This window comes from Chiloscyllium punctatum, chromosome 22 (assembly GCF_047496795.1).
Source record: "Chiloscyllium punctatum isolate Juve2018m chromosome 22, sChiPun1.3, whole genome shotgun sequence".
Taxonomy (NCBI): Eukaryota; Metazoa; Chordata; class Chondrichthyes; order Orectolobiformes; family Hemiscylliidae; genus Chiloscyllium; species Chiloscyllium punctatum.
Genome location: NC_092760.1, coordinates 15,800,111 through 15,824,108, shown reverse-complemented (window position 1 = coordinate 15,824,108; position 23,998 = coordinate 15,800,111). Strand labels below are relative to the sequence as shown.

General features: G+C 44.8%; 1 protein-coding gene across 4 annotated transcripts in view; it reads right to left on the bottom strand.

Annotated features, from left to right (window-relative positions):
• The window catches only part of LOC140493428 (tumor protein p53-inducible protein 11-like), a 111,680-nt gene that overhangs the window by 42,683 nt on the left and 44,999 nt on the right, over positions 1-23,998 (bottom strand). For all 4 annotated transcript variants that reach the window (XM_072591852.1, XM_072591854.1, XM_072591853.1 and 1 more), the window contains one exon: positions 13,896-14,044. In XM_072591852.1, the coding sequence (XP_072447953.1) occupies positions 13,896-14,024 (129 nt within the window). In that variant the 5' untranslated portion in view covers positions 14,025-14,044. Of the gene's footprint in view, positions 1-13,895; positions 14,045-23,998 lie in introns of those variants that run through there.

The following is a 23,998-nucleotide window of genomic DNA, read 5'->3' as shown; positions in this document are numbered from 1 at the left end:
GGGAAACAAAATTAATGCCTTGGGTCCAGTGTGACTCTTTTTTTTAGATTACTTACAGTGTGGAAACAGGCCCTTCGGCCCAACACGTCCACACCGACCCGCCGAAGTGCAACCCACCCAGACCCATTCCACTACATTTACGTCTTCACCGAACACTACGGGCAATTTAGCATGGCCAATTCACCTGACCTGCACATCTTTTGGACTGTGGGAGGAAACCGGAGCACCCGGAGGAAACCCACGCAGACACGGGGAGAATGTGCAAACTCCACACAGAGAGTCGCCAATTGAACCCGGGTCTCTGGCGCAATTAGATTACATTACAGTGTGGAAACAGGCCCTTCGGTCCAACAAGTCCACACCGACCCGCCGAAGCGCAACCCACCCAGACCCCTACATTTACCCCTTACCTAACACTACAGGCAATTTAGCATGGCCAATTCACCTAACCTGCACATCTTTGGACAGTGGGAGGAAACCAGAGCACCCGGAGGAAACCCACGCAGACACGGGGAGAATGTGCAAACTCCACACAGAGAGTCGTCTGAGACTGGAATTGAACCCGGGTCTCTGGCGCTGTGAGGTAGCAGTGCTAACCACTGTGCCACCGTGCTGCCCATTCTGTACATTTTCTGTAACAGGCTTAATGGCTGCCAAAAACAAAAGGTGTAATGTTTCACTTCTGATCACACATGTGCATAAAAGTGACAGTTTCATTTCTTATGCACTGAACACTGGAGGTAGAAGTCATATGCTTACTATTTGTTAGCTTGTACGCTATATGCAGGTATGTTATTCCAAATACTTCCATTTTCATTAGAAAAAAGACAAACCAAAAATGCATGCACTATCATTTGCAGTGTGTCGCTGGAAAATCACAGCGGGTCAGGCAGCATCCGAGGAGCAGGAAAATCGACTTTTTGGGCCGGAGCCATTCATTAGGAATGAGGCTGGGAGCCTCCGGGATCTCCTCCCACCTCCCCCTCACTCCTGAAGGACTCCAGCTCGAAATGTCGATTTTCCTACCTCTCGGATGCGGCCTGAGCCACTGCGCTTTTCCAGCAACACCCTCCCGACTCTGATCTCCAGCATCTGCAGACCTCACTGTCTCCTATCATTTGTAGTGACAAGTTACCCAATATACAAAAAAAAATCATTATTCATTAACAAGACTGAGCTGTAGTCTTGTTCCCAAGTCCATCAGCCTCTGAACATGATCAGCAATTAGTTCTATGGGGGTCAGATTTTGTCCTCCTGACATGCATACTAGTTGCTGTCAATGAGCTTCTGCTCATTCCTGAGGTGATGTTCCTTCCTTGTGGCGTACCGCTCCGGTGGTCAATGCTTGATGACGACAACAAGACTCTTGTCTTCCAGATTCAATGCTCGAACTGTTGTTGCTAAGTTGAACGGAAGTTGCTACTTGCTCTTTGCCCCTGTCCTGTTGCACACCTTTGGCGGTCAGCTTCCATAAATGCTCACACTCAGGTGATAAGTTAGTCAACTACTTTGCCACACGGTCACAAATCTAACACTCCATATCACATCTGTTGGTAGCTGCCTCTCTGCTACAGCTCTCAGCTGGTCAGGATTCAGGGCGAATCCTTTTACTGATAGTCCATGACTGTTATATTTGACTTACACTTGCAATCACAACTTTTTCTTGTTCCTTTCTTTTACTTACCACACCTTCTCTTCTGCTTTCATCTGCTTACCAAGCTCTTTAAAGAATGATTTCTTGGGGTGTTCCTGCTCTTCTCTCCAGAACTTTGGATCCCCAGGGAGTTGGTGATACCCCTGAGTTCCCCTGTTATAGAGTCACAGTCATAGAGCCTACGGCATGGAAACAGACCCTTCAGTCCAACTCATCCATACTGACCATGTTCCCAAACCAAACTAGTCCCACCTGCCAGCATTTGGCCCATATCCCTCCAAATCTTTCCCATTTATATACTTATCCAAATGTCTTTTAAACATTGTAACTGTACCTGCATCCACCACTTCCTCTGCAAGTGCATTCCACACATGAACCACTCTCTGTGTAAAAAGGATGCCCCTCATGTCTTTTTTAAATCTTTCCCTTCTCACCTTAAAAAATACACCCTCTAGCTTGGAATTCCCTCACCCTAGGGGAAAAGACCTTTGCTAGTCATTGTAAGTGCCCCCAGTGATTTTATAAATCTCAATAAGGTCACTCGTCAACCTCCTCTACGCCAGTAAAACAAGTCCCAGCCTACCTTTATAACTAAAACCTTCCACTCCCAGCAACATCCTGGCAATTCATTTGTGAACCCTCTCCAACTTAATAACATCCTTCCTATAGCAGGGCGACCAGAACTGGACACAATACTCCAATTGTCTTTCAGGGTGGATTGGAGGGCAGCTGGATCTCTCCCTCAGCAGACATTGAGATGTGGTCTCTCACTCTCAGGGAGTTTGAGGTGATGTTCACCAGGACATCATTCAAAAACCTGTGTAACCTTTCAGGATCTGTTCAGCAACCAATGGCTTACTGTGCTGCAAAACGCTGCAAATCTCTTCTGGTACATGTGGGGTTAGCAGCCCCAAGCTTCAGACTTGCTTCAGCTCAGAAGAGTGCGTTTGCTTAACATGTACGACCTGGAACTGCAGCTCAACGTTCTTCCCATTGTATTTGGCTCCCAGATTTGTTTATCCTCTTAGGATGAGTGTTGTTCACCATATCGTCTCAAACCTCCCTTCAAAGGTTCCATATTGAGCCACTTTGCAGAGACCTGCAAAGGTTACAATGTTGCATGAAACTCCAGTATCTATCTGACACACCGACTTGATGCTCTCATTCTAACAGTCTCAATGCACTAGCACCTTGAGAACCGATGATGCTAACCTACTCATCAGAACCATTAGCTGCCATCTCTCCAGAAGCTATCTTTATCAGCTTGCTTCATTTCTATCCAGCTGAACATTTGTGTGAAAGGGGACTGGTCCTTCTGTAGCTATAGTTCCCTATGCTGGGCTTGCTTCCTTTTTTTTTTACATGAAGTCCTCTGCAACATTTACATCCTCCCCTCTGGGCTTGATCTTTCTGCTGCCTCTTCTGCAAAGATATCTCTTTTATACTGACATGTCGCTCTTGTTCAGCCTGAACTGTCTCTCGGCAGAATGGAAAAGCCTCATTTGTTTTGCCATTAAGATGCTGTAGCTGGCGACTGACAGCCTCAGAACTTCTTGACATGTCAATAGTTTTCCTGAAAGTCAGTAAGTTTCTCCTCTCTCAGCAGATGTCCTCTGATGACAGGATCACCACTACCCAAGACAAGATCACCTTTCAGGATTCATCTATATATGTGAGTGCCATCACAAACTATTCAATAGTTTCCCTCTCCTTCTGAGCTCTGATGCTGAATCATTCACGAATGATACCATGCACAAATAACATGAATATGTGATTTAAAGTACATTCTCAAAATCTCCAAAGTCTTCAAAATCTTTCCATTCTGTGTTCTCTGCTCATCAAAGAAGTGCAATACAAACTGAAACACTCTTTCCCCAGAAACGGTAGCAATTTTACTACGTTTACACGCTTAGAGATTTTATTTAATTCCATACCTAGGTCATAGTTTCCTACTGAGACAGGAGCTAATTCTAATTCTGTCTCATATGTCCTTTCAGCCCCACAGCAACTAGGAGTGGAAAATTCACAGCCATTCTGATTCATCCAACTCTTCAAAATGGCAGATTGTGCTTTTAATTTGTTCTCCTTTTTTCCTCAAACAATGGCTGGTTCTCTTGTACTTCTGAAAATCCACACCACTTCAGCTGGACACTTTATGTTTCGAGTGACGTGGTTAAAAACTGCCCAAAACCAAACTTATGGAGATGTAGAAATCACATGACTTTGGCAAGCAAGCCTGTACTTGACTTTGAAAATGAATTTCTCTAACTCACATCAAAGAGAAAGTGTCACCCTTGCGTGTCTGTCTTTGAAGTTAACTAATGGCACTTTCATGTTAATGATGATTTGCATTAATTGTACACTAAGTTAAATAATGGGACATAAAAGAACACAGAGTTAATGGGTTCAAAAACAAATTCTCCTTGTATAACAAATTGATGTGTTTATATTTTGTTGTATAGCACAACAAAACAAACCAAAGCACTTCACTGAATTGGCAGCGAACCCAGTTTATCCAACTCACAAAGCTGAACACACCTCCATTTTTCATGACAACAAACGCAGAAATTGCTGGAAAAGCTCAGCAGGTCTGGCAGCACCTGTGGAGACAAATCAGAGTTAACGTTTCCAGTCCAGTGACAATGCCTCAGACCTTTCCGTTTCTAATTAATCGCTAAATGTTACCCAGTGTCAATATGGCCGCCCGAAAGGACGAGTACACTAGAGTTTCACCTTCTCTGACTATGCTGGCCTTAATGAAATGATAACCTCCTTCACAGGCTACATCTGACTAAGATAAATACCATCTGCCAACTATCTAAAGGCTCCTGATAAATACAGACAGATAAACCTTGGAAAAAGTTGATGATTGTGTTGTTAAAAGAAAGGTTCTGCCTGAGTTAAAGCAATAATACCAAGTGACTTAATCTGGACTGAACATCAACCAAGTAACAGCTGTACCTTCCTGGCAGAGCACTTTGAGGAAAACTGCTCCAATAAATCAGCAACTCTGTCTGATTGCGGATTACTCAGTGTGCATGACAAGCCTATTGATATGATTCATTCCAGCAGTGAGACAAGCAAGGAGGATTTCAAGTAAGTTTTATATCGAAGAACAGTACAGCACAGAAACAGGCCTTTTGGCCCTCCAAGCTAGTGCTGCCACATTTTACTAATCCTGTCTTCACTTACAGGATCTGTATCCTTTCATATTCCCTTCCTATTCATGGATTCATCCAGGTCCTTCCTGAATGCTGCTATTGGGTCTGCTTCCACCACCTCCTCTGGCAACGTGTTCCAGGCTCGCGCCACCCTTTGTGTGAAAAACATGCCTCACGCATCTCTCTTAAACCTCCCCTCACACCTTGAACCTGTGTTCCCTAGTAAGTGACCCCTCCACCCTGGGAAAAAGCCTAATTCTTTCCACTCTATCCATGACATTCACAATCTTATAAACTTCTATCAGGTTGTCCCTCAACCTCCTGTGTTCCAGTGAAAATAAACTCGGTTTATCCAACCTTTCTTCATAGCTAAAATCCCCCATACCAGGGAGCATCCTGGTAAACCTTTTCTGTACCCTCTCCAAATCTTTCTGGTAGTGTGGTGACCAGAAGTGTATGCAATATTTCAAGTGTGGCCGAACTAAAGTGTTACGAAGGTGTAGCATAATTTGCCTATCCTTATACTCAATGGCCCTTCCAATGAAGGCAAACATGCCATATGCCCTTTTTAATACCTTATCTATCTGAGCTGCCACCTTCAATGATCAATGGACCTGCACACCCAGATCCCTCTGCAAATCAATACCCCTATAACACTTAATGTATAATTTCCATTTGTATTTTACCTTCCAAAATGCATAACCTCACATTTGTCTGGATTAAATTCTATCTGCCAGTTTTCTGCCCATGCCTCCAATTTATCTACTTCCTGCTATATCCTCTGACAATATTCCTCACTATCTGCAACTCCATTAATCTTTGTATCTTCCACAAACTTACTAATTAGACCTGCAACGTTTTCCTCCAAATCATTTTTGTTGACCACGAATAATAGAGGTTCCAGCACCGATCCCTGAAGAACACCACGAGTCACAACCCTCCATTCCAAAGAGCATCCTTCCACCACTACCCTCTGTCTCCTCTGGCTAAGCCAGTTCCATATCCATCATTCCAGCTCACCCCAATACCATGTGACTTCACCTTTTGTACCAGTTTGTGAAGAGCGACCTTGCCAAAAGCTTTATTGAAGTCCATGTAGACAACATCAATTGCTTTTCTCTCATCAATCATCTTCGTCAGCTCAGAAATTTCAATCGAGTTAGTGAGGCACGACCTCCCCTGTACAACACCACACCGTCTAGCGCTAATCTATCCATTTGCTTCTAAATGTGTACAGGTCTTGCCCCCGAGAAGCTTTTCCAACAATTTCCACACCACCGACGTGAGACTCACAGGCCTGTAGTTTCCTGGATTATCCCAGCTACCCTTCTTAAATGAAACAACATTGGCTATTCTCCAGTCCTCTGGGACAACACCTGAGGCAAAAGAGGATCCAAAGGTGTCTGTCAATGCTTCAGCAATCTGTTCTCTTGCCTCCCTCAATATTCTAGGAAAGATTCCATCAGGACCCGGGGATTTATCTACCTGAATACTTTTTAACAGGGACAACACCTCTTCCTTTTTAATAGCAACTTGGCTTAGAAACGTGACACTCCCTTACCTGAGATCATCCGCACTTGGAGATCTCAAACTCAAGAAATCCATTGGATTTCAGATTAAATGAAACATCTTTAGATAGTAATATCATTCAGCCTCCACCTGGATTCGTTACCTATAACTATGAGCTGCCTGAGACATACATTATGAGAGGTCAAGTGAGATCATGGTTAGACATCCTTCAGACTGCTAGGTGCTCCTAATCACACATTTCACGATGTAATGGGTTAACTGTGGAACAATTGCTCACCAGATACCACCTCTCTGTGGAGGGAGAGGGCTAAGGAAATGCAAGTCCCTCTTTGCTTTTGTTGTGGATTGGGCGAGAGGTGGCAGTGGGAATGGTTGCTTGTAGCGTGAGTCCAGTTGGAGTGGTCTTCCGCTCTCAGACTCTGCTCAATAGTTACCCTGCGGGAAGCCTTGCAGCTGATTCCCCTCACAGGAAGTCTGCTGTCAATTGGAGGAAATTGCATCATCAGTGCTGTTAACCTGAGGCAAAAAAGAGCAGCAGCTGGGCGAGCTTCATCAAATCAGAAAGGATTCAAGGTCCAGGACTAAAGTCAAACTCGGAGCCTGACAGTGTGATACGTTCTCTCTCTCTCTCTCTCTCTCTTATGCAGGAAAAGATCCAGGTCACAGAGACAGCAACTAGGTTACAAGGCAAATCGTAGCAAGTGACAGAAATGGGGAGGCAATAGCTTAATGGCATTATCGCTGGCTATTAATCCGGAGACCTAGGTAATGGTCGAGGGGAACTAGGGTCAAATCTCGCCATGGCAGATGAATTCAATAAAATCGGGAATTAATAGTCAAATGATGACTGTGAATCCATTGCTGTTTGTCAAAAAACTTATCTGACTCAGTTATGTCCTTTCGGGAAGGATACTGCTATCCTTACCTGGTCTGGCTCCAGACCCACAGCAATGTGGTTGACTCTTACCTGCCCTCTGGTTAATTAGGGATGGGCAATAAATGCTGACCGAGCCAGCATCACCCTCATTCCATGCATGAATTCAGAAAAAGCTAACTGGGAGAAACTGGGGACAGTCGATAGTTGATTCCATTCTGTGGGGTGGCACTATGGCTGAAGTGGGGGTTAGCACTGCTGCCTTACTGCCCCAGGGTCCCAGGTTCGATTCCAGCCTCGGATGACTGTCTTTGTGGAGTTTACACATTCTCTGGTTTCCTCCCACAATTCCAAGATGTCCAGGTTAGGTGGACTGGCCATGCTAAAATTGCCCGTGGTGTGTGGGGATGGGCAGGCTATGTGGATTAGGCACGGGAAATGCAGGGTTATCGGGATAAGGTTGGGGGTGGGATACTCTTCAGAGCATCAGTGTGGACTCAATGGGCTGAATGGTCTGTTTCCACACGATCAGAGTTCTACAATTCAATTTCTCATTCACCCCCGTGTGTATGAACAGCAGTGCACAGGAACATAAAAGCAATAAAGGAAAGGTCAGTGGGATATTCTGTTGAGAGCGTTGCAATACAAAGGGAAGAAGATTGCTTCAGTTAGACTCAGTCTGGGAACGGTGGTGATGGAAAAGCACAGCAGGTCAGGCAACATCCAACGAGCAGGAGAATCGATGTTTTGGACCTGACCTGCTGTGCTTTTCCAGCACCACACTCTTGACTCTGATCTCCAGCACCTGCAGTACTCACTTTCTCCTCAGTCTGGGAACTGCCTTTGGTACCACACCTCAGGAAGCATGCAGGACCCATGAAGGTTCAGCAAATTTACACTGGCACGGAAACAGTTAAAGAGTCTGGACAGGTTTATGAACCAGGCCTTTATTCCCTCAAGGTTGAGTAGTGAGATTATTATGAAAGTTGGGTAGAGAGAAATAAACTATTCCCTCAGGGTGGGAGAGCACAAAAATGAGGGGTCACGATCATAAAAAGTTATATCGAGCCTTTGACGTAATGCCAAGGTGCTTCACAGCACCATTACAAAACAATGTGAAATAACTCTACTGAGGCCAGTATCCTGTCATCAGGATATTTATTTAGATATGAACAGACCTTGACTATAGCACTGGCTCATTCAGGGTCAGGGACCAGCATCTCTCACACTCACCCTTTTCTGTCAACCTGATTGGACCAGACTTCACCGCCCCAATCAGGGAACTCATATTCAATAAGGTCCACTTGGCTAAACCTCATTACAATCAAAAGAGCACTGATATGTGCAGGATTGTAAGGCTAGAGGAGACGAGAGAGATAGGGAAAGGGGTGAGGTGACCGAGGAATCAACGTACAAGGACGGGACTTTCAAAACCATGTCATTGTTTGACCAGAGGGCATAAAACCATAGAGGTTTTACAGTTAGGAAAGAGGCCCTTTGGCCTATTGTATCTGTATCAATCACTGAGCATCCAAGTATTCTAAACCCCTTTGTAAGCACTCGTACTGGAGCCTTGTGTACTGTGGAGTTTCAACTTTTCATCTAAATAACCCTTAAATCCAGTGTACCAGCCTCAACCGCCCTTTTAGGCAGTCAGTTCCCAGACATCCCATAACTCTCTGGGTCAAAACATGTTTCTTCAAATCACACTGAAACCTCCTGTAGCTCACCTGGAAACTGGCCCCAGTGCTCTTTATCTGAAGGGGGAAGTGTGAGTCAGCAAGGACAGGAAGATGGGACCTGGTCAGAACTCACTCATTGTTAGCGATTCTCCACCCCATGTGTTAAGGATGAAGGCTGTAGAGAGCAGTTCCATTGTTCTGCGTGGACGTGGAGATGCAATGGGACAAGAATGTGTAATTAAATGGGTCGAACAATGGAGGTGAGTCCAAAGGGAAAAGAACAAGGGAAAGTTTACCTTTGCCATAGTCATGAGTGAAAAATGAGAGATTCAACTTGGTTTTAGCTGAAAGAAACCTTACCACGTTTGCTGACCTTAGCAACAATGTCCTTCATGCAATAATCTACCTTCTCGATAGCTGCTATTGGCTCAGCATCCACGTGTTCTCAGATATTAGTCTGTCTGAGGGGCTGGATTTACTGAAATCTAAAACAGCATTAACACTCTGCTTGTCTCAGTGAGTGTTTCAGCAAGTCCTCAGAAAGTTTGAAAACCTGGTGATGGTCAATGTTAAAACAAAAAGATGCCCTTGACAGGACACGCAGATCCTGTGGGCGGCACGGTGGCACAGTGGTTAGCACTGCTGCCTCACAGCGCCGGAGACCTGGGTTCAATTCCCACCTCAGGCGACTGACTGTGTGGAGTTTGCACATTCTCCCCGTGTCTGCGTGGGTTTCCTCTGGGTGCTCCGGTTTCCTCCCACAGTCCAAAGATGTGCAGGTTAGGTGAATTGGCCATGCTAAATTGCCTGTAGTGTTAGATAAGGGGTAGAGGTAGATGTAGATGTAGGGGTATGGGTGGGTTACGCTTCGGCGGGGCAGTGTGGACTTGTTGGGCCGAAGGGCCTGTTTCCACACTGTAAGTAATCTAATCCTCCAATGGGAGGGTGGTCACTTTGGAGCACAGACTGAAGATGTACATTAGGACCAGGAGAAGTCCCAATGCAACTGACTCTGTGGTGGTCCACCAGGAAACAAATCTCCGATGGGTATAAACTCAACATAAAGCCCTCCCAGAACGTTCCCAGCTCTGAAATGGAGTCAGTGAGTGGTGCCAATGTACTTAGCCTAATAGCTAGTCAGGAAAAGGTGGAGGAATTAATATCTGTTGTAACTTGTGGGTAACTATTAAACTGACCCCAACAATTCACCTTTAACCTCCGTCAACTGACCATCCCAAATCCCAACATCCACAAGAGGTCACTAATAAACCAAAACACTGCAGGTGCTGGAAACCTGAAATAAAACCAGAAAGATCTGGAGAAACTCAGCAGATTTGTCAGCATCTGTGGAGACAGAAAGAGAGTTAACGCTTCAAGTCAGATGTGTTCCCTCTAAACCTCATGGACACCTGACAACTTCCTAGCAGGTACGGCCTCAAGTCCCCTGTGACACTCGCTCACGCTGCGTCTGTCTTTAAAATGTAACCATGATGTGCAGGTGCTGGCGTTGGACTGGGGTGGACAAAGTTAAAAATCACACCAGACCAGGTAATGGTCCAACAGGTTTATGTGGAAGCACTAGCTTTTGGAACGCTGCTCCTTCATCAGGTAGGTCCATTCTTGCAATCAATAATACATCTCAAGAAAATGTATAACTTAGTCAGAAAATCGACTTTTGCTCCAGAAAATCAAGAGATTGAGTTAACACTTCAGTAGAGTCATAGAAGCCCACAGCATGAAAACAGGCCCTTCAGCCCATTCTGCCCAGTTTTCACAATGTAAACTAGTCCCATTTGCCTGCATCTGGTCCATATCCCTCCATACCTACCCCATCCATGTACCTGTCTAAATATTTCTTAAATGACAAATATCTTCCATTTTTCGTCCACAGTCTAAAACAAAGGAAATCAAAAGATGTAATCTCCACAACTACATCAGAGGAGAGTACTGATTGGTTGGTGTTGGGCTCTGATTGGCTAAGGACGAGCCAACCATTATTGCTGATTAAATCAGATACGTTCAGTGACTGGTCAGCATATTGCTGTGAAAGGTGAGCCAATGGATGGCTATCACTTACTTTGCTGAGTTAAACAGGCACAAGTGTGTGTACATGTTCCTTCTCCCTGTGAGGAACATGGGAGTGTGTCACACAGAAAGCCTGACTGACAATCCAAATTCATTGTAGCTCTCAGCCCAACCCCCTTCAGTTGCTTCATCACTGATCATCTCTTCACCATAAGGTCAGAAATGGGATGTTCTCCAATGATTGCACAATGTTCAACACCATTCGCAACTCCTCAGACACTGAAGCAGTCCATGTACAAAGACAGCAAGATCTGGACAATATCCAGGCTTGGGCTGACAAGTGGTAAGTAACATGCATGCCACACAAATGCCAGGCGATGATGATCTCAATGAGGGAATTGTGTCACCACATCTTGATATCACATTTATATCCCACAAATTTAAAAAAGCATGTGTATTGGTGTGATACCATCTTACCGAATAAACGTCAGACATCCTGAATAGAAACTATTGTAACAGGGTTCAGTGACACCAAGTTTTCAGGAACATCAGGTTTTCACACCCTAATCTTTAGATCGACTGTGTTAGAAAATAGTCACGAAGAGGAGAGAACTGGGCGGGCTTTGTTGAAGCTGCTTTCTGTTTCATGGTACTTGAATCCTCTTTTATATTTGCCTTACTTCAACACTCAATACTGACTGCCATTTCTAACATTAGACTGGTGTTCTTATTTTTTAAATTTCTGCTTCGACGCAAATTTGAAAATGTCCGATTGCAACCAGCTGTTAAAGCAGTAAATTATATTTTTGGAACAGCAACATTTTCACTGTATCCTGAATTGTCAATCTTGTGGTGTGTTCTATGTCAGTTGACAAAACAGCAATTGTGATATACTGCCCATTAGTGGCAACACTAAACAATCCTCAATATTTCGTTGTGACGCAGTCAGTATTATTCTCAATAACACATGATTTTACTGACGGTCATAGTACCTTTATACGCTGTGTGTTCATTAATGTGTTAGAATGATCCAACATATAAAAAATTAAGGAGTTGGTAGATGAGTTTTGTGACTTGTATAAATGTCAGATGATATTGTTAGCTGGGGTGATAGAACCAGATTCAGGAACTCCCTGCAGGAAGCAGGGATATGTTGCCACCATGTTCTCGACCACCTGTACATCTTATATTTAAGCATCCAGTTTCTATTCTAGTCTTTTTCTGAAGACTCTTTGTCTCTCCCAGTCGTCTCTACAACTTAGCTTCTCCCCAATGCCCACCCCTGCCAAATTAGTGTAGAATGATCAAATCCCTGCAGTGTGGAGCAGGCCCTTCTGCCCAACAGATCCACACCAATCCAGTCCCCTATCCTATTACTCAACATTTACCCTTGACTAAGGCATGAACACTATGGGCAATTTAGCATGGTCAATTCACCTAATCCACCCATCTTTAGACTGTGGGAGGAAACTGAGCACCCAGAGGAAACCCACGCAGACACGGAGGGAATGTGCAAACTCCACACAGACAGTTGACCGAGGCTGGGATCAAAGCCGGGCCCCTGGCGCTGTGAGGCAGCAGTGCTAACCCACTGAGCCACCATAATCATTGAATCCCCCCTCAGATCTGGCCAATTTCTGTGCCCTTTGCCAAAGTGCTCTCTTGCCCTATCTTACACGTGCCAAAGTTGACTCAAGGGGAACGTGCTGCCTGGGCGAGTGGTGGAGGTGGACTCAGTATGAGATTTCAAAAGGGAGCTGGATAAATATTTGGAAGTGAGGAACTTAGCTACAGGGATACAGCTGGAGGGTGGGACTAGTTGGGTACCTCTTTCAGAAGCTGGTACAGAAACAATGGATCAAATGGTCTCCTTCTGTACTCTAAATTACTATGATTCTATGACTCCTTGTGGAAGTACATTTCTGTGACTTCTGATCTGGTACTGAATACAAACATTCATCACTGATCTGTCTGAAGTTACAACCAAATTATGGTGGGCGCCTTGACTTCAGAGGTATCACAGTGGAGACTAATCTCAGCCCATCACCACTGGCTGGTTAGTTAGCTCAATGGTTAGTGTGGGGTGCTAGTAATGCTAAGGTCGTGGGTTCAATCCTCATACTGACCAGGTACATAGTCATGATTTCAACGCTGTGGATCCGCCCTTGTGGTGTTTGTGCACTTTTTTGGGGGGCGGCTTGGTGGCTCAGTGGTCAGCACTGCTGCCCCACAGCTCCAGGGACCCGGGTTCGATCCCATGCTAGGGTGACTGTCTGTGTGGAGTTTGCACATTCTCCCTGTGTCTGCGTGGGTTTCCTCCAGGAGCTCCGGTTTCCTCCCACAATCCAAAGATGTGCAGATTAGGTGAACTGGCCATGCTAAATTGCCCGTAGTGTTCAGGTTAGGCGCATTAGTCAGGGGTAAATATAGGGAATGGGTCTGGGTGGGTTACTTTTTGCAGGGTCGGTGTGGACTTGTTGGGCCGAATGGCCTGTTTACACACTGTAGGGATTCTGTGGTTCTGTGATCAAGACTTATCAGACGGATACCATAAGTGGGAGCTTGCAACATCACACTGCATTCTTGAGGACTTAGCAGCACGTCAAACTTTTAAGAAATGTTGTTAAACAACAAAAAAAAACTGACCAATAAAGTGAGGCTTGCACCCAGTGCCAAAACATCAAGGGCCGTGTACTTCAGAAACCAACTGTCAGGAGACCCCACACCTGACTGGGCAAGACAAGGAGGGTTTGGATGACATTGGTAGCTACCAGGGAAAGCCAAAGGGACAGACCATGGGAACACCCTTGCATTACATAAATGAGAAAATGAGGTATTCTTAAACAAAGCGATCTTAACAGGCCTCATTCTGACCAGCTTATTCCGATCCAGTTTCAAAAGTGAAAGAAGATGGACCCATCATTCTGAGAGGTCCCAGTCTTATGAACCAATCGAAATGTCGTCATTACCTTTGACCGGTGAATCTCTCCATCATCATCCTTTCCGCCAACGCCAAGAATTTTCCTGGTCTTTAGCCGGCTCACCAGGTCGGTTTGACTGTGCTTCTTCACCAGAGGGGGTTGTGGTTTAGCAGCCATGTTTCCCAGCTGGTCAGACACTGAAACCGAGAACAGGAAAATGTTACACAAGATGGAGAGAGAGAGAGAGAGAGACAGAGAGAGAGAGAGAGAGAGAGAGAGAGAAAGAACTGCCAAGTCCCAACCCAGATAGCAACCGTGGCTCATCCATTCTCCTCCTGTGTTGCAGGCCCTCACTCCAAGGCCTGAGTATCAAAGCGAGCCCTCCAGTGCAGTACTGAGGGAGCTCTGCTCTGCCTTTCACGTGAGGTGTTAAACTGAGGCCCCCAGAGCTTGCTCAAGTAAATGTGTCAGATTCTCCAGGACAAGTTTGAGGGTCAGCAAGGGTGTTATCCCTAGGATCCTGGTCAATATTATCCTGCAAACCAACAGCAGGGAAAGAGGCTGGGCATTACCCGGTTGCTGTTTGTGGGTGTTTGCTGAGCCACTTGTGACTGCCACATTCCCTGCACAGGCTAGATTTCTAAATATGTGTGATCACGACATGCAATTTGTTTTTAAATGGAAGTCCTGCTTTCTCCTCCTTTCAGGGAACCCAGTTGTGGTTACATAGCTGATTGCACAAGCTCCCCTCCCCCTCCTAAAGGCACAAACTCAGTGAGGCACTTCTTACATTGTAACAATGGTTGTACTTTAGTGACTGCAATGTATTTTCTCTGTTTAATGACTACTTTTGAGAAAGATGTATTATCCAATCAGCACTACTTCATCTTAGCAGCGATCTATTGAATTGCCATTATTCTGAGGTTATAATTGTGATTGCAGCTCTGATGAAGAAATTCCCTTTCATTATGGCATCTCATTATTGGACATCTTGTCTCTTTTTAAAAAGAACAATACCTCACTTTCTGCAAGAGGTTACTGGCAATATAATTCTGACATATCTGTGTACACAGTACTGGGAAGTCTGTCAGTTAGTGTCCATCCCTAACTCCCCTTGTACTTTGTGGCTTGCTAGGCAATGTCAGGGGGCACTTAAGAGTCAGTTTGCCCTGGATTTGGAGTTACATGTAAGTCAGACCAGATGAGGACATCAGATTTCTGTCCTCACAGTCCCAAATTGGATTCTATAATGCTCATCAAGAGTTTCATAGTCACCCATTAGACTATTCTTATATTCTAGATTAATGCACTGAATGTAAGCTACCTTGATAAGATTTGAACCCGTGGCCTCAGTACATTAGCTTGCATTTGCCTATTGTTCGTCCAGTTAACACGATTCCACCACCTCCCTCATAGTTGTACGATTGTTCTTCTTTATGCAAGTCAATTGCAGGGAGCACCTCTCTGACTGTCATGGGCTCTTATCAGGAGGCTCACAACTGGTAAATACTTCTTCACAACAAAGAATCAGCAATAGATGGATGAGAGGCCTGGATAGAAGTGAAAACAAGCATCCTGGGATGGAGGTGTGTCCATGATGAATAAATGAAGATGGGCTGATTGGCCTCTCCATTGGTAATTATCCTGCTGTGATATGACAACAGTGCGAGCGACAGGACATTCTCATCACACATACAGACAGCACTTCGAAATTGAACAGTCCATCCACTAGAATGTGACCTCTCTGCGAAGGGGTGTGGTGGTGAGGGTTTGGGAACTGCCTTCAATCCTGCCATTGTTCGTTACAGACAAAGGCAGTGCAAGGAAGGACTCTGCCCTCCTCTCGCATTAAACAAATGCTCCAAATATCCATATTTAATGACCATTCCGACGTCCCCATGTTTTCCTTCCAATCATTTCCATTCCTAACAGTGAGGAGCTCACTGGGCACAGCTCCACAGGCACCAAGTATTTAAGTCTAAGTGTTCCAAGTGTTCCTGAGACTCAGAAAGGTAGATATGGTGGAATAATATCTGCTGATTATAAAATGCAGAACTTCAAAATCATGTCAAGCAAGGTACTGGGAATCTGAAACTGTCACTGCGAGTTTATTGGGTAAGAGCACCAATGGGTAAAGAGTAAAGTCAGGAAAGTCAGTAAGAAATGTGGATTAGTCACGATTTAACTGAATGATAAATGTAGATTTATTTCATATTGTTATTTGTACCTGGGTACAGTGAAAAGTGGATAATGCCACCACATTCCAGTACCATCTTGAATTACAGAATAAATTACTGAATAAATTGTATTAGTGGTAAAATACTGAATAAATTAATATTAAATTGATATTACTAAAACACTATTACGGGCACGGTGGCTCAGTGGTTAGCACTGCTACCTCACAGCGCAAGGGACCCAGCTTCGATTCCAGCCTCGGGCGACTGTCTGTGTGGAGTTTGCACATTCTCCCCGAGTCTGCGTGGGTTTCCTCCGGGTGCTCCAGTTTCCTCCCACAGTCCAAAGATGTGCAGGTCAGGTGAATTGGCTATGCTAAATTGTCCATAGTGTTCGGTGCATTAGTCAGGGGTAAATATAGGGGAATGGGTCTGGGTGGGTTACTCTTCGGAGGGTCAGTGTGGATTTTTTGGGCTGAATGGCCTGTTCCCACACTGTAGGGATTCTAATCTAATTATAACCTAAAACTGCAACAGCTTCAGAAATTCATCTTTTCCTCTCCACAGCCTTCACCCTCTCTGCTTGTCCAGTCACCACCATCTGACCTCGTCACCCAGGGTCCTGGCACCGTGCTCCTTTCCTGCTGTCACCGGTTTTGTCACTACCACACCCGCCAAACCAGAGATGGTCACGCCACACGGGCCAGGCACCTCCTCCAACACTGGGCATCGACTGACGGGGTCTGGCTCACCTACCAATGGCACCACCCATGCAGCAGCTTGGACAAGCTGAATGACGCATTCTTGTTCTTGCGTTGTCCTCTGCAACCTAAAAGACACCATTCTTCACACTGCGGCTGCTGGTTAAAAATCAAAAAACAAGGAGGCAAGTTGACTACATTTCCCTTCTATAGCCTGTGGTCATCACCCAATGCACTGGTTCAGCTAACTAATTTGCCACACAGCAGGATGAAACTAGCAGTCCGCTCATGTTTACATGTTAAAGATGGTTCTTTAACTCAGTCAACATTCTACAACTGATTCACAAAGTCAATAAGTTGCTGTTTGTAAAGACTATGTAAAGCATGCCACTGTGAAATGTGACCATCAATCAATCTCCAATCCATCTGATTCAATCCCAACAGTGCGAGCTTTCATGCAGAACACCTGCAAGTTACAAAGTGAGTTAAAGTAATGGTCTCAGATTTGCAACCATCTGACCAAACAAAGGATTAGTCCCTTTTTAAGTCTTTTTGTGACCAGAACTAGTCACGTGCAAATTTCACAAAGCATTTCATACTGACTACTGTGATATTCAAAAGTCTCCTTTCTCTATGGTGAGATCATAGTTAGGGTTCTGGACATAGTATCCCACTTACTCGTATCTCAATTTTCATTGATAACATTTTGTTTTTCAGCCCAGTGTGAGGGAACTGAATCGTGAATGGTCGTTCATTTCCATGTTATGGGGGGAGATTGTTTTGTTTTAACGTTACAATAGTAACTACACTTCATACTTTATTAGGTTTGAAGTGCATTAGTCTATCCACGGGGACATGAAAGAGGTTGTGTAAATGCAAGTTGACTCTTTCTTTCGCATGATCTAATTTTCCAGAAGCAAAATTTTCTCAGAGTCTTTTAGATTTGATTAAAGATTTGACTTGAAGACTTAGACACATCGAAAATTCTAGACGCTGGCTTGATACTTTTGTCTCGAAATTTGAGCATTGGCCTGAAATCAAATGTTGCTGTTAAGCCCTGGAAAATCTGCTCCATTTCCCAAGTTACATCGGCAACTCAGTTCTATGTTCCTTCTACTAATTCTCATTTACTGAAAACAATAACAAAGATCTTAACAATGTTATCTGCAAAGAAAAACAAGTTGCAGTTTTATTTTTGGAGATACTTGGAAACAAATGAATAATTGAAAACTGACTAAAAAGTCTACTACTGCTATAGTTTGTAGGCAGTTTATGAAACACAAAGCTGAAAGATTAAGACAAGCAGTGCTCGTATTAATAAACAAAAGAAATTGGATGTAATAGCTTAATTGAGTTATGACACATATTTTGCCACAGTTATTGAATGTATTCATTGTAATTATTAACAATGGAAAGGAAATCTACTTGTACACACTTCCACAAACAACATAACTGTACTTACTAAATTTATACTTGCAGATATCCCTTAGGTTAAAAGATACACGGTTAGATCTACTATTTACTAGCCTCCAGGCACATTACCTCCCCGTTTTCCTCATTTCGAATCAATTTTGGGGCGAGATTTTCATTTCAGAGGTAGAAATCATGCCATCTCAAGACCAATGTGAGTCTGGATCTCCTAAGAGATCTGGGGTCTAACTGAAAATGAAGCCAGGGTGTAAAACATTTACTTTCACTCCCAAAAAGCCTCAGCTCAAAACCCAGCTGACCACTTACACTTGTAAAATTATTAGGCAGTTGGATTGCAGACAAGAGCCCATAAAACTCCCTAATTAAACAATCAGACTTCAGATCTGCTATTTCAACCAATGACTTGACTGAGTACATAAAAAGAATGGCTGAAGATTGGACATTTACAGGCTGTTATTATACTAAGCCAACTTTTCAAAAGCGTGAAACATATTCTAATTCTTTATCCATTGAGGGAACTTCAGTTAACCATGTTTCCATGTTTACAATGTTGAACTGATCTTTGCCTGCAGAAAGAAATAAGAATCAGAAAAAACATTGTTTTCTGGATAGTTAACTACATTCTCCAATCATAACACTGTCATAACTCACAGGTACAGCTCATATCACAGCATTTAACGATGAACTGAAAAGGAAGCAAAACCATTTTATTTACTTTGAAACTCTTCCTGCCCCGAATCCAGTCATTGCTGCATGCAGCTGGTAATGAAAACACAGCCGCTAAGGTACAGGTGCTCCCATGAAACCACACCATTGACTGAAGTTGAGTTCTCAACAAGCCCACAACCCATTTGCTTCTTGAGCACAAAGTGAGCATGTCTAGTACTGACTCTGTCACTGGCCACTGAGTCAGAGTCATACAGCACAGAAACAGACCCTTTGGCCCAACTTGTACGTACCAACCAGGCTTCCCAAACTAAACTAGTCTTATTTGCCTAGTTTGGCTAATATCCTTCTAAGCATTTCCTCTCCTTGTACCTGTCCAAATATCTTTTACATGTTGTAATTGTACACTTCCTCTGGCAGCTCATTCCATACATGCACCACCTTGTCTGTGAAAAAGTTGCCCCTCAGGTCCCTTTTAAACCTTTCCCGTCTCGTCTTAATCCTATGCCCTCTACATTTGAACTTCAACACCCTGGAGACAAAACCTTGGTCACTCACTGTATCTACGCCCCTCATGATTTTATAAACCTCTATAAGGTGACCCCTCAGCCTCCTACACTCCAGGGAAATAAAATTCTAATGAATCTCTTCTATTATCTCAAACCTTTCTGTCTCAGGAACATCCTTGTAAATCTTTTCTGCATCCTTTCTAGTTTAACAACATCCTTCCTGTAGCGGGGTGACCAGAATTGTACACAGTACTCCAAAAGTGGCCTCATGAATGTCTTGTACGGCCGTAACCCATCCTCCCAACTTCTGTACTGAATACTGTGACTAATGAAGGCAAGCTTGCCATCACTGGTTACCTGAGAATCACTTTCAAGGCACAATATACCTGCATCCGTAGGTCTCTTCGTTTGCCAACATTCCCCAGTGCCCTGCCATTAACTGTGTAAGTCCTGTCCTGGTTTGTCTTACCAAAATCCAACACCTCGCACTTATTAGAATTAAACTGTATCTGCTATTCCTTGTGATTCCTGCCATTCCTTGTGATTCAGGGGGCTGAAATTCTGACTGTCCTACTCAGTAGCCGTTTTCATTCTGGTCCTACCTCCTTGAGGCAAGGGATCATGACGATCAGTATCTACCAGCCAGGGACATTGTATATTCTACCAACCCCATCTTGCCCCACTGATGTCTCAGCACTGAGCTGCCACACCAAAGGACCGATAAACTCGAATGGGAGGATTACCCTGAGCTCCCCCACCTCCCCCCCCACCCCCGGTCTGGGACCAGGGTGCAAAAGACAATTCGCAATCTGCGAACTGTGGAAAGGGAAGGTCCATTGCTTGGAATTTCTCAAAGCCCAGCCAGAACAACGGTATTCACTCGATGAAATATTGTTGAGCAGTTGGAATGGGCCGGGGCAGTTAGGACGCCATGTAGACCATAGGAAATACCTGTGAATAAAGCTGAGCTGTTCTAAAAATATTAGAATGCAAATTAAGAGATTGTAGCAGACACTGTAATGTCACGTGTATTTTGCTACAATATACTGTGATAAGCGTGGGATAGCGTTGCCACTCTCCACCACCATCTTAAAATACGGAAAAGGAAATCAAAACTGAATATAAACGGAGAGAAGTGAAGAAATAAAGAAAGTGGGGGGTTCTAAATGTGGAATAGGTGTAAAGTGACTAATTGAGAGTGGGAATACGAAGTGGTTAAGACAAACATTTTCAAGATTGTCACACATTGCTGAAAGTTATAAGATTAGTATGTCATAAGAGAAGGAAGAAATATATAAAGACAAGTAGAGAACATCTGCTCAATGATTTGATTTGATTTGATTTATTGTTGTCACATGTACCTGAGTACAGTGAAACGTTGTTTTTGTGAGCAGTACAGGCAGATCATAGCAATCAAGGACATACAGATCACAGGGCGCTGAGACAGTGCACAGGAGGTACGCAAAGCAAGATCAACATTACTGAAGTTGCAGAGATGTATTCATCAGGAGACAGTGAGGTCGGCAGATGCTGGAGATCAAAGTTGAGAGTGTGCTGCTGGAAAAGCACAGCGGCAGCATCCGAGGAGCAGGAAAATCGAGGTTTTGGGCTGGAGCCCTAATGAAGGGATGATGCATTCCTGATGAAGGACTCCTGCCCGAAACATCGATTTTCCTGTTCCTCGGATGCCGCCCTGACCTGCTGTGCTTTCCCAGATCCACTCATCAGTCTCATAACAGCTTGGTCCTGTTGAAGCTCCTGCATCTTCTGTCTGATGGAAGAGGTTGGAATAGAGCATCACTGGGATGGGAGAGGTCTTAACTGATGTTGGTAGCTTTTCGAATGCAACGAGAAGTGTAGATGGAGTCCATGGACGGGAGGTTGGCTTCTGCTATGGTCTGGGTTTCTTACTGCCCTTAGGGTTCAATGCAGATTGAAGCTGGATTAAATCACACTTGGAGTACTGTCAGCAATTATTAATGTGGTTATCTTTTCTAATCGATTATTCTGGGTGTTTCTCAAATCAAGATTTATTTTAGAAGAAACATATCCAGGAAGTATTTAGAGATTTAGAATTGTTAATTTTATGTCCGGGCTGATAAGATTTTTCTGATACCCCAAATGGGCATTCTTCATTTTCAAGTGATTACAGCTTTAAATGGTCGTTGGCTATTCTGACAACCAATTGTGGGAAGTGAATGATGAAGTTTGGTAGGGCTTTTGGGTCTCACTGAGAGTTGAAATGCAACATTCTGGCAACCTTGGGCAGTGCCAAAACAGTTATCCTGTTCAGCCATCACCTTAATAGGTCTGTTGAAATAAGCGATTCTAAGCAATAGTGCATTGTTGGCAAAGAAGGAGAGGTGGCAGGAGTTTGGGGCTGAGCCAGAAATCTATTAAGTGTTTGGATACTATGTTCTGAAATAGCAGACAATGCAGTGTAAGCAGAAGAGGTGGCTGAGCACAGAAGCCAACACATGAAGCTTTGTTGATTTTGTTTTCCCTTCCATATATTCTGTTAAATGGAAAGAGTTTAGACTTGAATACATTTGTTGGTTCGCAATAAGCTGGAGTACACTTTCAGAAACAGAACATTTCAGTGAACAGACTGTCACCAGCCTTTTGACAGCGTGTACTGCAGGATTGCTTCCAGAATGGTTAGATTGCAAAACTCCCTTTGAAGCCGGCTCGACTGCGGACGGCTTAAAACCCAATTTTCAAAGCATTTCGCATTCATTTTATTTCGGCCACAAATATTCTGGATCAGAAAGGGAGCAAATCGGAGCAAGAGTCGGCCATTTGGCCCTTCGAGCCTGCAGCCCCATTCAATATGATCGTGACCAATCATGCAAGCTCAGTATCCCATTCCTGTTTTCTCTCCGTACTCCTTGATCTCTTGGGCTGCAAGGGCCACATCCAGCTCCCTATTGAATATATCGAACAAAATGGCCCCAACAGCTTCCTGTGGGAGAGAATTCCACAGGTTCACAGCTCTCTGAGGGAAGAAATTCCTCTCATCTCAGTCCTGAATAGCTTACTCCTTATTCTTAGACTGTGACCCTAGTTCTGGACTAGGGAACATTCTCCCACATCTGGCCTGTCCAGTCCCATTAGGATTTGGTGTGTTTCTGTGAGATCCCCACTTCATTTTTTCTAAATCCCAGTGAGTACAAGCCCAGACGATCCAGTCTTTCCTCATATTTCAGTCCTACCATCCCGGGAATCAGGCTGGTGAACCTTCGCTGGACTCCCTCAATAGGAAGAATGTCCTTCCTCAGACTAGGAGACCAAAAGTGCACACAATACTCTCACTGTGACCTCACTGCGGCCCTGTATAACTGCAACATAGCATCCTTATTGCAATACTCAGATCTTCTCACTATGAAAGGCAACATGCCATTAGCTTTCCTCACTGCCTGCCAACCTTCCACCATGACAACCAGGTCTCACTGCACCTCTCCTTTTCCTGAACTGTCACCATTCAGTTCATAACCTGCCTTCTTGTTATTGCCACCAAAGTGGATTAACTCACATCCATCCACATTATATTGCTTTTACACGAGTTTGCCGACAGCAGCCAACCTGTCCAGGTCAGCATGCTCCTCACAGGACACATTGCCAGCCAGTTTTGCCCTGTGGAGGCCAGTTAGCTGGGCAGCTGATTTGTGATCGAATAGTGTGGCGCTGCAAAAGCACAGCCAGACAGGGAGCACACAGTCAGACAGGTAGTACACGGTCAGACAGGGAGCACACACAGTCAGACAGGGAGCACACACAGTCAGACAGGGAGCACACACAGTCAGACAGGGAGCACACACAGTCAGACAGGGAGCACACAGCCAGACAGGGAGCACACACAGTCAGACAGGGAGCACACACAGTCAGACAGGGAGCACACACAGCCAGACAGGCAGCACACACAGTCAGAGAGGCAGCACACACAGTCAGAGAGGCAGTACACAGTCAGACAGGCAGCACACAGCCAGACAGGCAGCACACACAGTCGGACAGGCAGCACACACAGCCGGACAGGCAGCACACACAGTCAGAGAGGCAGTACACAGCCAGACAGGCAGCACACACAGTCAGAGAGGCAGTACACAGTCAGACAGGCAGCACAAAGCCAGACAGGGAGCACACACAGTCAGACAGGCAGCACACACAGCCAGACAGGCAGTACACAGTCAGACAGGCAGCACACAGCCAGACAGGGAGCACACACAGTCAGACAGGGAGTACACACAGCCAGACAGGGAGCACACACAGCCAGACAGGGAGCACACACAGCCAGACAGGCAGCACACACAGCCGGACAGGCAGAGAAAACAGTCAGACAGGCAGCACACAGCCAGACAGGGAGCACACACAGCCAAACAGGCAGCACAGCCAGACAGGCAGCACACACAGCCAAACAGGCAGCACAGCCAGACAGGCAGCACACAGCCAGACAGGCAGCACACACAGCCAAACAGGCAGCACACACAGCCAAACAGGCAGCACACAGCCAGACAGGCAGCACACAGCCAGACAGGCAGCACACAGCCCGGCAGCACACACAATCAGACAGGCAGCACACAGCCAGACAGGCAGCACAAACAGCCAGACAGGCAGCACACACAGCCAGACAGGCAGCACACACAGCCAGACAGGCAGCACACAGCCAGACAGGG